Source organism: Dryobates pubescens, chromosome 17, assembly GCF_014839835.1.
Source record: "Dryobates pubescens isolate bDryPub1 chromosome 17, bDryPub1.pri, whole genome shotgun sequence".
Classification (NCBI taxonomy): domain Eukaryota; kingdom Metazoa; phylum Chordata; class Aves; order Piciformes; family Picidae; genus Dryobates; species Dryobates pubescens.
In genome coordinates this window covers 1170931-1188149 of record NC_071628.1, presented here as the reverse complement: position 1 = coordinate 1188149, position 17219 = coordinate 1170931, and the positions used below count along the sequence as shown (strand labels likewise).

At 40.1% G+C, this 17219-nt stretch overlaps 1 protein-coding gene across 1 annotated transcript in view; it reads right to left on the bottom strand.

The window, feature by feature from the left end:
- FAM169BP (Protein FAM169B) overlaps positions 1-17219 on the bottom strand; it is a 40628-nt gene that overhangs the window by 10812 nt on the left and 12597 nt on the right. Inside the window, exons 2-5 of the mRNA XM_054169115.1 lie at positions 16899-17032; positions 14005-14104; positions 5283-5368; positions 3621-3795 (exon numbers count right to left, since the gene is read on the bottom strand). Coding sequence (XP_054025090.1) covers positions 3621-3795; positions 5283-5368; positions 14005-14104; positions 16899-17032 — 495 coding nt within the window. The remainder of the gene's footprint in view (positions 1-3620; positions 3796-5282; positions 5369-14004; positions 14105-16898; positions 17033-17219) is intronic.

The following is a 17219-nucleotide window of genomic DNA, read 5'->3' as shown; positions in this document are numbered from 1 at the left end:
CACTTCTGTCCACATTTTCACTACTAAAGATTGACAAAAAGGACACAACAAGCTTGGGAAGGGACAAGCCTTGCCGATCTGACTTGCTTTTGGTACAGCAAGTGGGCAGCTCCTCTGTGTTCTAGGAACAGTAACAGAAGGACAGTAAAGCTGTATATAAGAGAGGGGGTTTGTTTTGTTTTATTCTTGAAGGAATTAAGACACTCTTGGCTTATAGCACCCTGCAACTTCTTGACTGATTTATTTGCATTTGAATCTTCTGCACTATCCTGACATTTATGTGCAGGTGCTAAAAGTCCACTTCCAGTAATTACTAGTCCTCAGTAAAGAAAAACTTTCAGGGAACTACATGGTCTCGTTGTACAAAAAACAGTGTCAGTAACTGTGGTCATCAATCCTACATCACTACCCAAAAGACATTCTTTTGAGGTTTACACACAGATTTAGGGCACACCAAGAAAAGAATCTGAACCAAACTCTTAAAAGAATACAAAGCATATATCAAAACTAAAGCACCTATATGAAGGTTTTCTGCAAAATAATTAATTTTCAGGTTGCTGTCTGCAAAGAAAGGCACAGGGAACTGTCATTTCCTGTGGTACCTTTAAGTAGCTACATTCAGTGAGGTCTAACTCCTCAGCTGTCTAATATGGAAGACGCTGACAGAGATAAAATTGGAGACATTTATCTTGGCACGTGACAAAGTGTCTTATCAGCCTTATTAGTGGCTTAGTACATCTCATCAATCTTTAGTATACCCAGCGGTAAATGCTGCATGCCTATCATTGCACAGGAACAGGCACATACCAGAGAGGCTAGGTTGATGATCTGTGCAGTCATGAATAAATTTTGGTTTAATAAAGGTGTCTAATGCTCATGAAAAGTGATAGCCTTGAAGAATGAGTCTTCTGTTTATCTACACAACAGGTGCAGGATGGCCAGCATCACTAGCTGCCAAATTGTCTTGACACCTTGACTTGCAGTTACTGCGTCTCCAAGCAAAGCGGGAGCACAAGACCATCTGTCCTTCTTTAACCAGACAATCAGAAGAGATCCAGTTAAGAATGTTCATAAGATAGATGTGTGGAACTGGACCAGAATTACCAAGTTCACTTTGTACAGGCCACCTAGGAACTGGCAAATGGAAATGACTTTACAACATTGCCAAGATAGTTAATTGGAATCACTGAAGTCCATTGAAAATCGAGTTTGCGTAACAGCACACTAAATCTGTAGCAAAGCTAGAACAGACTCTCTCTGCCTTGGTCACCATCTCTATAATTCACCCAGATGACTTATGTTTGAAATAGCCATGCTCCACAGAGCAGTTCTGGCTTATTTGGCTCCACTGAAGCACGTTTATTGTCATACTGCAGATAATGGAAAATTCACAGATGAGAAATACAGTTGAATACAACATCAGCACCAGAGTCTCAATTACCTAGTGAAGAAAATAAATCTATAAAGAATGGCCAGGTAATTGCAGAGCGTGGAAATAGACAGTCAGAATCACATAGTAGGCACAGAGGAAAATTATTTCTTCCTAGGACCAGAAGCTGTAACAGCACAATACAACATCCTATACTTAAAGCTGGCCCTACTAAATGCTCTGATCAGGACAGTAAGAGGGCAAAAATAACTTACACTATGATAAAAAATATCTAGAACGACCGTTGTGAAATACAGCTTCTAAGAGAAGATATTTATCTCATTCTACTTGAGGTCTAATAAATCCATGGCTCTTCCAGAGCATAGAGAGAAACAGAGCACAACTGATATGAAACTGAAATCATAGAACTTCAGAAAGAGGAATTATTTTCTCAATGCATACAGAAAATATCAAAAGGAGGCAAAACCATCAGTTTCGAGCTTCCCGAAAAGGTTCTGGCAAAGGACTGCAGTAATTTGTGACCCAAGCCAAAAACTATCAAATATAGCTGCCCAGAAAAGAAAACCACTGGCAAGAAAAGACAGATGCTGACAGAGCTGGACTTGAAGAATTTCTATTTTATGTGGACCTGGTTTAAAACCAAACTGTGACTCTCAGCTCACTCAGAAACAGTTTCAGCTCAGCCAATCCTCCGCCCATAACAGGCTACTGTGCAAATTCATTTTATTGAAGCATGAATCATTAGAACCCATGTAAGTGTTTCTTTCCAAAAGCTTTGCTCAGAAATATTTATGGACTTAAAGGAAAATGTACTATGGCATTTGAAGTGTTTGCCAGTTACAGACCAGTTCATCAGCACAAGCATAGATAAACACAAGATTCCTTTATCATAGGCTGAGACTTGATGGCTGAATAGCACTGTACCAGTACAGTGGTGTACAAAGCTACACCTCAGCGTGAAGAAGGATTTGCACATGCCAAGGTAGCAGAAGAGCACAACATCTCTTATTGTTACTGGTCTTTGAGACTCTCTTAGAGAAGGCATCATCAGACCGTTCCCTGGGATCCAAAGCAATCTGTATCTGTACAGTTCTCAAGCTCTTTCTTCATCTGCCCTTTTTGGACAGGTGACAGCTGATGGATGACTTGAACAATGCATTTACCTCCAAAGATACGACCTTCTCTACATTTAAGTTGCTGGAATCAAGAAGACACCCGCAAATCTTAAACACAGATGCTATATGGGGATATGTACTCAACTGCATACCAGGAGGTATTCTAAGGAAGCCTTTTCCACTCTTAATAGCAATGTACCTGCACTACTACAAACTTGTACTGGTGCAGATATTCCTAAAGAATCAAATACATTTTGTTTCTTTTCTATGCTATGTTAATCAATTAATCATCATCTTTTAAACTAAGAGTGCCACAAGTGGACAAAGCATGTCAGGACTGACCTAGTTCATACACCTTCCTCTACACAACACAGCCACTGCTCCTCACACATCCAAGGATATCATCACTTCTCATCACCAGGCTCTCCTGATTAACTGTTTTTTCACTGTGATCTGCTCTCCTTCTTTCAGGTATCATTCATTGCAGGACACAGCCTTCCAATCTGGAGGTTGGTCTATTCTCCCAGGCAACCAGCACCAGAACAAGAGGACACAGTCTCAAGCTGTGCCAGGGGAAGTTTAGGCTGGAGGTGAGGAGAAAGTTCTTCACAGAAAGAAAGATTGGCCACCAGAATGTGCTGCCCACAGAGGTGGTGGAGTCACCATCCCTGGAGGTGTTCAAGAGGGGATTGGATGTGGCACTTGGTGCCATGGTTTAGTTAGTCATGAAGTGTTGGATGATAGGTTGGACTTGATGATCTCTGAGGTCTTTTCCATCCTTACTGATTCTATGATTCTGTGGGTAGGCCCCACATTCTTTGTTCCTAGATGTATGACCTTCCCCTTGACTGCACTGAAACATACTTTACTGGAACAAGTCAGTACCTCCGATCATTCAGTGTAACGGAGAACAGTTTGGAGCCATCACGTTTAAATGAAAGTAATATGGATGACTTCCAGGTTCTGGGATGGTTTGTTCCCCAGATTCATTCTGACAGAGCTTTGATATAAAAATGTAAATGAGGGCCAGGATTATTTATACTGAAAGATAAACAAAAGGATTACACTTCTAGTGATTAGGAACCAATGGAAAGGCATCTCTAAAATGACCTTACCTTTCATCTTGACCGAGTAAAAGGCTACAGCTTCGCCATTTCTCCAGAGTATCTTGGCACACTCAGTGGCAGAGTGAGGAAGAAAGAATGCATCATTAGCTGAACTCCCTTCCAGCATTCCAAAAATAATGCAGTTCAGGACAAAGAGGACGATCCTTTCTCCAAACGTCTGGACCTTAGAGAACAAACAAAACCAGACCAAATGAAAATGAAGCCGAGGCTAGTACTTTGTGTTTCGTAAAAGGCTTCACAATTACAAAGGGCTGGGAAGGAGGAGGTCAGGCAATGCGTACATTTCATTTGGGGAAAATGCTTCATGAATTAGTTCAGATACAATAACAAAACCAGGTTTTCCCAGTATTCCACCCTGTAACCAGAGGGCATAGAATAACTTAGAAACAATTCATAAAGCTTGATGGATCTCCTGTTGTCACACAGAAATTCTAAAGCAGCATGAATTATCTTGACTCTAGCCATAGCAAACTAGTCACAGGTTTGCAAACAGGATCAAGGCAATCTAATCCTACCCAAAAGTGAAATAAAGAGAGGATTCACTATGTTATGCTGGTGATCTCTCCCCTGTTACCTCTCTTGCCACAGTATCAAAGAACTTCAGAGGGCCAAGACACTACCAAAACAAAGAATAAATAGAGCCTGTCCCAAACACCTTAGAACCTAGTTATAAAACAAATTAACTTTTATGCTGTGCTTCTTTACTAGATGGCCAACAAGACAGGGAGATAGAGCAATATAAAGGAATGAAACTATATTAGGTATCAAGTTGAAAAGTGGTGCCAACAAGCTATAATACAAATGCTGAAAAGGAAAATGAGAGTTTCCACACCTAATGACAAATTACCTCTTAGCAATGAGTTTGAAGGGGCAAGTTTCATATTTTCAGGTATTTTTTTCATTCCCTGTTGATACAGCAGATGCTTGAAAGCCTGTGTTTCTGCTCTAAGTTCTTGTGTCTGTACCTCAAAATCCCTCCAGTTCAATAATTCACAAAAAGTCTAGTCAATTCAGTGACTAGTTAAACTCTATGCATGGCAAATATTCAGGGAAAAATAAATGAACAGAATAATTAAGGACCAAAGTGGACACAGAACAGAGGGTTGGGTAGGAAACAGAACCAACTTAAGAACCTCATGGCAACGTAAAGCTCACATGCAGTAGGCATCTGACTTTCTAGTTGAAAACAGACTACAGGCTACCTAGATCTCTCAGATTATGAACCAGTGGTTGTATCCTACTACAATAATTTTTCTGGGAAAATAATTACAGACTTACAAACCAACAAATAATAATGTCATAAAATGTACAAATATCATACCTAGTTAGGTAAGACACTGTTCCAAAGGGCACTAACATCTCCCATCAGACAATCAAGCAACATTAATGTGAAGAGTTATTGCAAACACAGTAATTCCTTTAGAAGGCAGTGAGGGGAAACTGAAAACAAAGCAAAATAAATCCCACGGGTGTTTAGAGGGTTACCGTGCATGTCACTGTGCAATGGGAGACACGTGAAGTACTTGGCCAGCCACACAGGCCAGAACCCACAGGTTGTAAAGCATGAGCTATAAGAGACCAGAGACAATTACATATGATTGTTCTAGCTGGGAAGTTTGAGCATAAATGTGTTTAAAACAGCATCCTTACCGAAACCAGCCCATCTCTAGACTGATCAGCTGTCTTTACGACATCTGCAACAGGCCACCAACGCTGGTTCAGATAAACAGCCAAAACTACAAAAAGAAAAGGACAAGGGAACACATTACCTGCAAATAAACACAAACTTGGTCCCAAACCTTTCTACAAGCAGCCTCAGATCTACTTCTCCCTCCAGCTGACTCCAGTTTGACCTGCTGTGAGACAGCAGACCAATAATTGCATTACAGTTTCACTTCTCACTTTCAGTACCACAGGAGGCATCAAGCGAAAGTAATTTTTCTCTGCAACTGACGTGACTTGGGTGTGACAACCCATGTGTCATATGATTGAAGCACTTCCTGCATAACATCTGTTCAGCAGCACAGTAAGTTTCAGTGGCATTTGGGACAGTGTGCTACAAGCTTTCCCCTGTCCACATGCACACATGGCTGTCTTTCCACCCATGCAAATTAAACACAAAAGTCTTCATGTCTGCTTTATGAAATCACTTTTCAGCTGCCTTTGCAATAGCATTTCTATGTATCTGTACCTTTACAGAGTACAGACTCCTAAATCTCTGCATGGACAGATACTCACAGAAGTTCAAATGCACACAGAGAGGTTTCTATCAATAAAGGACAGACATACACCCACAAAAGCAAGACATATTTTGCCCTGAAGCTAAAATTGATAAGCCCACATATAAGTCAAGTCCTTGTGTAGGAGCTATGCAAAACTTGCACCCCGCTTCTTCCCATCCTTCCTGAATGTTTTACATATGCAGCAACAAGTATTTAAGCCCTACTCCTACATGTTCATCTATAGAATTCATTGCTTACCATTAGAATTTCAAGGGAAATTTCAATGGCTATAGAACAGATTTTAAGGTTTTAGATTATGGTTTTAAAAAAACACAGAAATTTGATCATTTATGATCACCAATGCATCAAGTAGCAAAATATCCCAGTAAAATGAACTTTTATTGTCTGTACAGTGGTGACATCCACCTAAAGAGAGTACACAGGCAATCCCAAAACTGTGGCAAAGAACACCAATGACTTTACTGTCTTCCAATAGGGCAACTAATATCCCCATTTTTAGACAAAAAGAGAAGTGTGCTGCAAAGAACAGCATGACATTCATGACTTGAATTCTAAGAGAGTGCACAGTCTACTGGTTTTCTAAGTTACCCAACTAGGGACAAATCTAAGTTAAAAACCATTTATGAGTTACAGAAACTCACACACATGGAAGTGAAATGGCTTTAACAGGATTCATCATTTACCTGCTTTAGCCTCAGGTTATATAAATGACACTGGTATGCACAGGATAGTTTCCCTTTTTGCTTCATCCTCAACCAGCTCCCACTGGCTTTAAAGCAGGAGATTCTGCTTAGCTAACTTATATTTCAACTAAATTATTAAAGCATGTGCCAAAAAGCTTTGTGTACTAGGTTAACAATGAAGAAAGCATTGCACGCAAGGGCAGATGCCTGTTTATAGCACCAGATTCAATTCATTAAACGTTATGCACTTCCTTGCATGGGAGTTTCATACCCTTTCTGTGATGGATTCAATTTGTTCCCTCACTCCCTTCACTCTGCTTTCAAACGAGCAGTAGCTGCGCTGTTACGCATCCATGAAACACACAGTGACAAAGGGAGCTGAGTCAGACACTAACGGGGCATAATGGGCCAAACACTAACTTTAACAGGAGCTCCAGAGAGGTTGGCACATAGATCAGACACATATAAGACCCTTAGTAAAGGTCAGAAAAGTTTTTGAAATCTTTGAGGAAAACAGGAAGATGCACAACCATCTTCTAAGGAGCTACTTTTATAGAACATTTACAGTGCTATTCAATGATTTAAATGTGTGGAAAAGAACACTAGTTGACATAGCAACAGTCACATCACACTACTTGAGCAACCTTATCTATATGGATGTCTTCCTTGAGGGAAAAACATTCCTCCAGATTTCACACAAACATATGTACTTTGCTTTTTGTTATAATTTTTCAAGTCAACATCTGGTCTGCAGTTAAATCCTTCCATGCTTCCCCATATTCTCATTTTCATTCTATAATCAACTTTGAGCAACATTATTTCAAATGCAAACATATTTGGTGAGACCACATGTTCCTTCACTCTTCTTACCCAGCCTTGTTCTTTCCATGATGTTCAGTTTTGTTCGCCTCACCAGAGATCAAGTTACAGCCAACAGTAAGTTACACACACCACCTAAACCCTCTGAATCATGATGTAGATGATTACAATGACCATGGGGCTGCAAGACTTGATCTTGCGATTGCACGACTGGGTGCAATGGATTGAGTCCAATACATTCCAGATCTCAATTAATGGTGTTCATCCATGCCCAGCTGGGTGGCTTGCCCTGGAAGCACTAGCCTGCTGAACCTCAGCACTTTGATTGCTTGCAGTCAGGCAAACGTTCAGAGTGTTGCAAGAAGCTGAGAGGCTGTGAAGCACACGATTCCATACCACTACGGGTATTTGGAACGCAGCACCAAGAAACACCGAGTTGAATTACACACTAAGCATAATGCAATTGTGATTATGAAATGTCTCCTTTTGCTAGGCAAACATGGATCCCTTCCCAGCACAGGCCTGGATTATATTTGTATTTTCTAGGCTGTGCTGGCCAAATGTTCCCACACTGGTGTGCAACTATTTGAATGAAATGTGCACATCATGACTCTACATATAAAGAAAAAAAAGAAAGGAAAAAAACAACAAAGAACAAAAACCAACAAAAAAAATAACAAAAAACCCCAAACCACGACCAACAAACCAGCATCAAGCTTGGTACTTCTTTTTCCCCAGCCTTTGTCTGAATCACTGGAATGGCATCCCTCAGTCACAAGCTAAAGGCAATGCTATTTATGAGAGATGCCACTCGCGTTTGTTTAATAAATATAGAATGTACTAGGTTCCTTACCTGAGCAAAAGTCACCTTTACCTTAATTGTAGCAGTATTTCAGATGCATGGCACACTTAGAGAGGCTGCTTTTGCCAAATTTCCATCTTGGAAGAGGAGAATGGTAAATTACTCCAACAAGCAGTTCCATGTAACATAGCAGGCTCAGAGATCCCACACTGAACTGCATTCTGCAGCACTGGCATACCCTGAATAGTTGTGTTCCCCACATTCCTGTCTTTAAGATGAAATAGGATCATTTCTCTCTCCTAAGAGCCTTATCAAAATAAATACATTAAAGCTGGGGAGGCATGCAGATGCTGCAGCAATGGCAGCCGTTCAAGTATCTAAGACAGATATCTTTCCTGCAGCCAATTACACTTTCTTCTACAATTCAAGCCTTACTCAGTGATTTGTAGCAAATGTCTTGTGATAAATGTTCCATGGCATCTAACAGTTATTGTAAATTATTATATACAGCACACAGAAAGTGGCACAATAGGGTATGTTTATTTAGTGTTATAAAGACGTTAATCACCCATGCTATGCTCTGTAAGCCCTTACAACACAATTTACATGCTCATAAAAAAATCTGTACAGATATACTAACAGAACAGAATACTCAGCCCATCAAAAATAAATTAAAAATGCACCCAACCAAGACCAAGTCCTATGGAAAAGCTACCATATCCATTTTCTCTTTGAAATATGCAGGTCATTTCAAACTACAAGCTACACATTACTTCTGGACAGCCCAACTGATCAAGATTAGAAATAAATCTCAGTGCTGGAATCAACCCCCCTTTAACCTATATTAAATAATAATGAAATATTATCAAACGTTAAAGCTCTTCACAGGCAAGCTTGTAGCTAAGCTGTTAAGTATTTCACCAGAGTCTGTAGCATTAGAATTTCAAACAAAAATTATTAGCTAGACAGTATTTTCTTGAAATCGAGGGCAACAGAAATACATTAGCGTGAATAATATTGCAGAAGTATTACATACATCATTTTATCTATGTAACACTTAACCACTACAGATACAAACAGAAATGAGGCTAAAAGGGGAAATCCCATCACATGTGAACAGAAGACATAAAAGGTATATAGAGTTTTCTCACTGAGATTAAGGTACTGCCCAGGTGTGTGGTTAACCCCAGCAACTGACAAGGATTTGTACGAGTTCATTTTAGGGGGTGAGGGATGCCTGGGAGCCACCAGGAGCAAAAGTGGAGATGTTGGACCACAACTGAAGGAACTAATCATGTCAGGGATAGAACTGGAGAAAACTAAACTGAAAAGTCTCTAACCAGGATTTTTGGTAATGACCAGTCAGTAGAACCACTGAAACCAAGAAAGGTTGTGGCTCTTCAGAACAGCAAGATATGCTCCCAGAGCATCACCTGAGCTGTGACAAAACCAAGCAATGAGGATTCTAATGCTTCTTGCTGTTTCATTACCACAGAAGGACCTGAGAGATACACAACTGAAAATGCCCTACACACTTATTAACTACATTTCCATTCTGTTTTCAATTGCTTCTCAATAAAACACCTGTACTCTGGCATATCCTGGGACACCCTTGGCTGAGTTCCTCCAGTGAACTTCAGAAATGTGCAAAGGAATTGCAAGATGAAATATCTGTGGATGACATTGGTGATAACAAGACTAACACAAACTGAATTCACAGAGTAAAACCTCTGGTGCAAAGAACTTAACATTCACAAATTTTAGCCTGGTGTTGAAAACTAAAAGCCTATTAGAGGCTGGAGTATATCAGTGTGCTTCTGGACTGCTCCTTGTAATTTCATTTCAGCCCAAAGCAATCTGGTTCATCCACTCTGAGACCACTATTTGATATGAACTGAAGCAAGGTATGTGGGGACAACCAGAAAATTTGCTCCTAAGAACACCCCTGGTGTGAAGTAAAACTAAAATGCAGATGGCTCCTGGCAGCATCTGAGAAAAAGAAGAGGACAAAAAAAGCTACAAGAAGATTGTTTGCCTCTCCTGTCTGCATGAAACTCATGTTCACAAGAAAAGCTTTTCCTCAAAGGAGGAAAAAAAATCATGCAACCCATTTAGTGTTTTAACTTTCTGCCCATCTCCTTCAGTAACGGTGACTAAGTTAATAAATATTGTTCTTCTGTGAAGGGACTGGTTTTGAAACAATTTGATCTGTTCACTAGGCACAAAAAAAGGTCATACAGGTAAGCAAATGCAGACAGACTTGCCACATACACCATTACTGGAGGTGTTTAGGAGGACATTGGATGGGGCATTTGATGCCATGGTTTAGTTGATTAGATAGTGTTGGATGATAGCTTGGACTTGATGATCTCAAAGGTCTTTTCCAACGTGGTTAATTCTATTCTATTCTGACAGTCTACTGCCTTAAGAGTCAATTCAGTCTGTTGAACTGTGGGAAAATAGTTGGCCAAAACTCCTCAAGTGTATATACCCATATGTCCAGGTATGCACACACACATACACACACCCCAGCAGACTTTTGAGAACTAATAAAAACTATTAAAACTGATCTAAAGAAAAAAACCTCATCAGTCAGATTCAATGTGTGGCCACATGTTTATAGCATATAAAATCCAGAACAAAGAACTTCCAGTAAAATCCTTTAAATCATACCTTTGAAAGAAAATATTAAAAGCCAGATGATGTAGGCCTTACTTAAATAACCAGACTCACTGATCCCTGTGACTGCTTCTGTGACTGCGGGCTGGTGACTCAAGCTGAAGTTTTGCAAGGGGGTCACAGTAGTCAGTCAGTCTGTTGCTTATAACATAATAAGGTGTTTATTCTGCTAGGTTTAAGCTTTTAATGTAGATAGCTATCATATAATTTAGGTTTCATTTTGGACTTGCTTGAGATGTTCCTGTGGGAAATTATTTTTTCCTTGTGTACATCAATCTCATTAATTCTTGTTGTTCCTAATACTATTAGATAATTTAACTCAAGTTGTGTGCTAAATGCACTGCTTTCACCTGCATTTATTTAGTAATTCTTTATTTTTGCATAGGAGTTGTCACAGACTTCCATTCCTGTCGTATAGCTTAAACTAACTTAATGCTGGTTTTAAGCACATCTTCAGCACGAGTCAGTAGGTACAGATAACTGCACTCGGAGAGCAAGTCTGCTGTCCCACACAGACACTTCTCTCCTTTGTCACACCAGTGACCATCTCTCTTCAGAAAAATGTTGATGGAATATATAAATTAATGGAAGGAAAACAATTCTCTATCAATAGTTTTAGAGAGACCAGAAAGTCTCTTGACTAGCTTAATAACTTGGAAAAGTCTCCTGCATTCACCTATGTGAATCATAAACCATTAGCAAATGTCCAATTGAAATCATATGTAAAAGGACTTGGAAAGTATTGCAGAATCTTCCTCTAACCACAGATGATTTGAATCTGGGTTTTGTCCTTACAAAGAAATTTCCCAGTTACAGGGTCTGGACTGAACAATGAACACTCACTTATTCTAATATTACCTGTTCTAGGGGCGTGTGATTGTTACAGGACACATTTTAGAACTTTACATACAGTACTAAATATGTTTGCTTTGCCTTTGTTGGAGTAAGAATACTGGCTATTAAAGCTTTTCAGGCATAGTTTACAGCTTATGCTTTTAGAAAAGGAAAAACCTGGGGATGCTGGTTGATAGTAGGCTGAACATGAGCCAGCAGTGTGCCCAGGTGGCCAAGAAGGCCAATGGCATCCTGGCCTGTATCAGGAACAGTGTGGCCAGCAGGAGCAGGGAGGTCATTCTGCCCCTGTACTCAGCACTGGTTAGGCCACACCTTGAGTACTGTGTCCAGTTCCAGGCCCCTCAGTGTAGGAAGGAGGTTGACTTGCTGGAACGAGTCTAGAGAAGGGCAACAAAGCTGGGGAGGGGTTTGGAGCACAGCCCTATGAGGAGAAGCTGAGGGAGCTGGGGTTGCTTAGCCTGGAGAAGAGGAGGCTCAGGAGAGACCTTCTTGCTCTCTCCAAGTACCTGAAGGGAGGTTGTAGCCAGGTGGGGGTTGGTCTCTTCTCCCAGGCAACCAGCACCAGAACAAGAGGATACAGTCTCAAGCTGTGCCAGGGGAGGTTTAGGCTGGATGTTAGGAAGAAACTCTTCACAGAAGGAAAGATTAGCCATTGGAATGGGCTGCCCAGGGAGGTGGTGGAGTCACCATCACTGGAATTGTTTAGGAAGAGGCTGGATGAGGTACTGGGTGCCATGGTTTAGTTGATTAGATGGTGCTGGGTGATAGGTTGGACTTAATGATCTCAAAGGTCTTTTCCCACCTGGTTTATTCTATTCTAACAACTATGCTTTAAATGACAGACATCAGAAGTTTGCTGCCACATGTGGAAGCTGAAAGTTTACAAGGCTTCGTGTGTACTGTATTCCCTAAATGAAACAATTGCTCAGTTCATAGGTTCATGTCTTTGCTGTAGATGTTTCAAAAATTCTGCACCCTTTTGCTTCACAACAGCTCCAACACTCCTCACTTAATCTAGGTTGGTCACAACCTGAGCTTTAGGTATTACACAACTTGGAGTCAAGTTTCCTCTTGATGCCAGTGGTATCAGGAGTTGTTACTTACTTTACATTTGCATTTTTTGACATTCCCTACTCAAATACGTTTGCTTAAGAGAGTAAGTAGGAAGAAATCAGGCTGCCTCTGGAAAGCATGAAGAATTCTTAACAAAATACATAACTAAGGATGCTTCCAGGGATGCTTTCTAGGCTGAACAGATAAGGACTGCTGAGCTTGACAAGGTGTAAGGAACTTGAGCAACCAAGAATGTAAGGATGGGAAGATACAGGGAAGCAAATTGGTCAAGCTGATGAGATATGAGAATCATGCGAAAGAAGCTAAGGGGCATGAGCAAGGTGTCGGTTGCATATATGAGTGAGGTCCAGGAAAACATGCGAATATATTGATTAGTTATTGGAAAATTAGTGAATATGCACAAAATGTCAACATACATTCTCTTTACAATGCTCATTTGACACGTTTGGGTGGGTTGATCTCCCTGTGTCTGCCGATGAATTCAGAGGAATGCTGCATCGGCCTGAGAGAGTTTCTTTGCCATATTTGGTCACACTGTGAGCCTGACAACAGCAAGATATTGATCAAATCTTAATAACCTGTTGATGCTCTAAGCAGTGACTCGTGCAACACCAGTAAGCACATGCTGACTTCTACTGCCTGTCACACAGTTGTAGCGTATCCCCACCCAGCTGACACACGGCTGTAACAGGAAAACACCAGCACTACTAGCAGTGAGCAAGGCAAAACTGCCAAATAAAATTGATTTAACTCAATTCCTGAGCATGGTTTCACTCCAAATTTACTGCTCACTCTTCAGTACTGGTAACAGAATCAATTAAACCTAGGACTGAAGATACCATAAAGTAAAAATAATATGATTAAGAGTCAGTAAGACCTATAGTTGCTCTTCTTTAAGGATTTCAGCATTCTATCCAAACTATAATGCACTGCATTTCACATTCAGTGAAATTAGAATTGGAAAAATGTCACAAACACAGAAAGAATAACATTTACCCAGGGTGCTTTTTCAAGTATCAATAGTTACACAGAGAATTCAGAAGCCCTGATTGTCAGTCCTCCCCTCTCATCAGTAGCCCACCAACACAAACCCCTGACAGGTAAATTTCATTTATTTTGTATTCAAAACAGACCCCAAAATATTTCAATACATAAACAAGCAGACCATCTTTAAAATAAACGAAGTACAACAGCAAAACACTTTGACCAATTCTCACCTGTCTCTTTATCCTTTGGATCAGTTAACAGCAATACTTTGCACGCAGGATTATTTCGGTAGAGAGGGACAAAACACACACAGGAATCTTCAAGCTTAACCTAAAAAACAAACAAGCCCTGTAGCCGTTTGCACCGCAACGTTCACAAGAAGTATTTAATGCGTTAGAATCCACTTACTATATGTTTTACTAACATTTAGAGTATAATCGCAGCACAACAGCCTCTCAATCCTGAACTTCAAGGCACTGAAACATACATACTGTGTTAAGATAAGTAAAGTTAATTTTAAAGAAATCAAGCTACCCAAGTTAGGGAAGACCTTAGTACTGACTTCTTATGACTAGTTCACAACCTGGCTTTGAACAATGTTACATGCAGACAAATGATGTTATGAAAGATCAGACACATCTAATAAAAGCAAATACAACTTGAGCTTCTTACAGCATCGTCCAGCTGAGTATTTGTGGTGTTTTGCAAACAATGAATTAAGCTTCAGGGTACAGGGAGTATCAAAGCATTAGGGCAGTGCCTGGGCAGTTTATCTGCGAGGCACAGGGAGGGTAGATAATTGGCACAAGGTGGTTATGTTGCAGGCAAAGCTAAAATAAAAATGCAGCTCTCAAGCTCTCAGTCTTAGACCAAACTTCTAAATGATGAGGCACATAAACACAAAATTACTGCGCTCAAACAGCTCTATATGCGTGGAGATGACGATTTCCATATGAATATTGCAAATGCTCTCATGTAAGTTTAGGTACAGGCAAAGAGCGTGTATAATTTAGCACAGTATGTACTGTACTTTCAAAAATCTGGTCCATTGTGTGTGTGTGGGTGTGCCTCTCTCTAATTGCACCCATTTGTCAGTTTGCTATGAAACTCAAATCAGTCACGTGACACATTTAATATTTCTCACTGCATGGAAGGAATACTATGAATATGGATTATTCAAGATAACAACTTCAAGCTGAAAGCAGTGTTCACTAGTTTATGAGTGCCAGAATCCTGGGATCATCTATGCAAACACTGGACTCCAAGAAAAAACACTTGAAAACTGCCTGAAATCTGTATTTATGAGTTTTCTGAAATCTCAGTCTGTTCTGGGGGTTCAGCCACATTTTGCATGCCTCAAATATAACAGCATCAATGTCATTATGGCACCTGGGAGCACTGCTGGAACAAAAAGCCAGTACTACTTCCAATACTGCTACGACTGTTATTTTGGTTTGCAAGGTAACTTGCTCTTTTGCAGGTGCTAACACCACCAGAATGAGCCAAGCATAGCCTTCTGTGTATGAAAGCTGCCAAGACACTTCCACCCTGACTTGCAATAATCCTTGCTATTTGTGTACTGAATGCTTGACTGAAGACCATGCCATACCAAAAAGAAGTTCTGAGACCTGAGCAAGTGGGCTGACAGCCACTTAACACTTGCTTAATAATTATTCGTGGTTGCTACTCCTGCCACTTGAAACCTGCTCTAATTCAGATGCAGAGAGGGAAGAAAAACCTGGTAACTGCAGCCATTATTCAGACACCAAAATCATCCTCCTTCATGTTATAGTTATATAATAGAGATTGTTAGCTGAGATGTTCTCTGGGGATAGGAGCTTTACCTTATTGCATTTAATTTATTTTTAATTACAAAATATCAACATTCTTTGAACTATTTATTATAGAGCATAAGAAAGAAAAAAAAAAGCAGCACAGAAAGAACATTACCATTACTCATGCCCTTGACTAGCTGTTTGACTGCAGATTAGATTAGACCTGAATTAAATGAATGCAAAAAGAAATGTGTTGCTATGAGACTCAAAGCAGTCATGTGATTTATTTAAGGTCTGATGACAAGCCACAAAAATCAAGAGAGTTCTGAATCAAAAGCCAGAAGTCCACCTTTAACTGATCTCACTGTGTTCTTACTGCAGGAACACACAAAGCACTGCCTGGGATTTTAACTCACCCTCACTTCTAACAGAACAGCAAATGAGTCTCTAACAGTACAACCAAGCGTGAAAGGCTGGAGGAGGGACACAGAAGTCCTAAACTGAGGGATATGGAATCTTTGCATGTTCAGGTTTGTTTGTATTTAACCCTACATGGTCCACTAGAGGGCATTAAAAGAGTATTAAAAGCTGGTTACAATCACCCTCAAAGATGAAGCCGCCCACCTCAGTGTTTTTCTGGAAAATACTGCATATTATTTTCCTAAATTGTAAAAAAGCCAACACATTCCAAACAATTATTTCAACTCATCCATTTACTGGTTTGATAGCCCAGTAACAGCTAGCCCAGCACATCTTTTATGATCTAGAAAATACCCAGAATAAAGGGTTTCCTAGGCTGACTGATGTCAGAATTTTTAATAGGTCTGCTCAGTCCTCTCCAGTGCATTCCCCTCACGTGGCTCAGGATGGACCTTAAAGCATTGGCACAGACACTATTAATACCACCTATCAAAGGCATCTCCTCAGAACTCCTTTGGGAGAATCTATATTTAAAAGTATTAATGTAAGCATTGGAAAGACTGGAAACAAAAGCCAGACTATATCACAATGCCTGTGTAAACTGGACAGTGAAGGCAGAATACAGAGCTGTACCATGGTATAAACATCTAACAAGTACACTTTAGATTCAGGCCTTCAGATCAAGACGTAAAGCTCAATTAAGTACTTCAAATCCTCAGCCACACTCAGTGGGTTTTAGACTTGTAGTCTCAGCTTCTCTCTCATTTGCAGCATGCAAACTACTTGAAATAATGCAGAATTTGCTGATTTTAAGAGATTTGTAGTGCGGCCACACCAGTTTACCCTTATTCAGAGACAGACTCTGAGTACAACCAACAAATTAGTTTGCAAGTGTCTAACTTGCAGCATGAAAAACATCAGCTTATTACCTCTTCTCCTCCAGGGATCAGAAAAACTTCATGAGTGGATGATGATTTCTTCAAGAGTTTTTCATAGTAGGTTTCAGCATCTGCTTGCAGAACCTCTGGGTCTCCTGCAAATGTATCTACCAAGTAAAGGCAACCTGTAGTTAAAATAAGATGCAAGGTATTTTTATGTTTTAAATTAACTAAGAAACATGCATTTTAAAACCTGTTTCCTCAGCAGCTGATTGGTGTAGCTGGGCCCTTATTGTTCCCATTGGAGCCTTTTGTGTAAACCAGTAAGGCTGGAAAAAACCTATATGTTATTTACCTCTTGACAAGCAATTT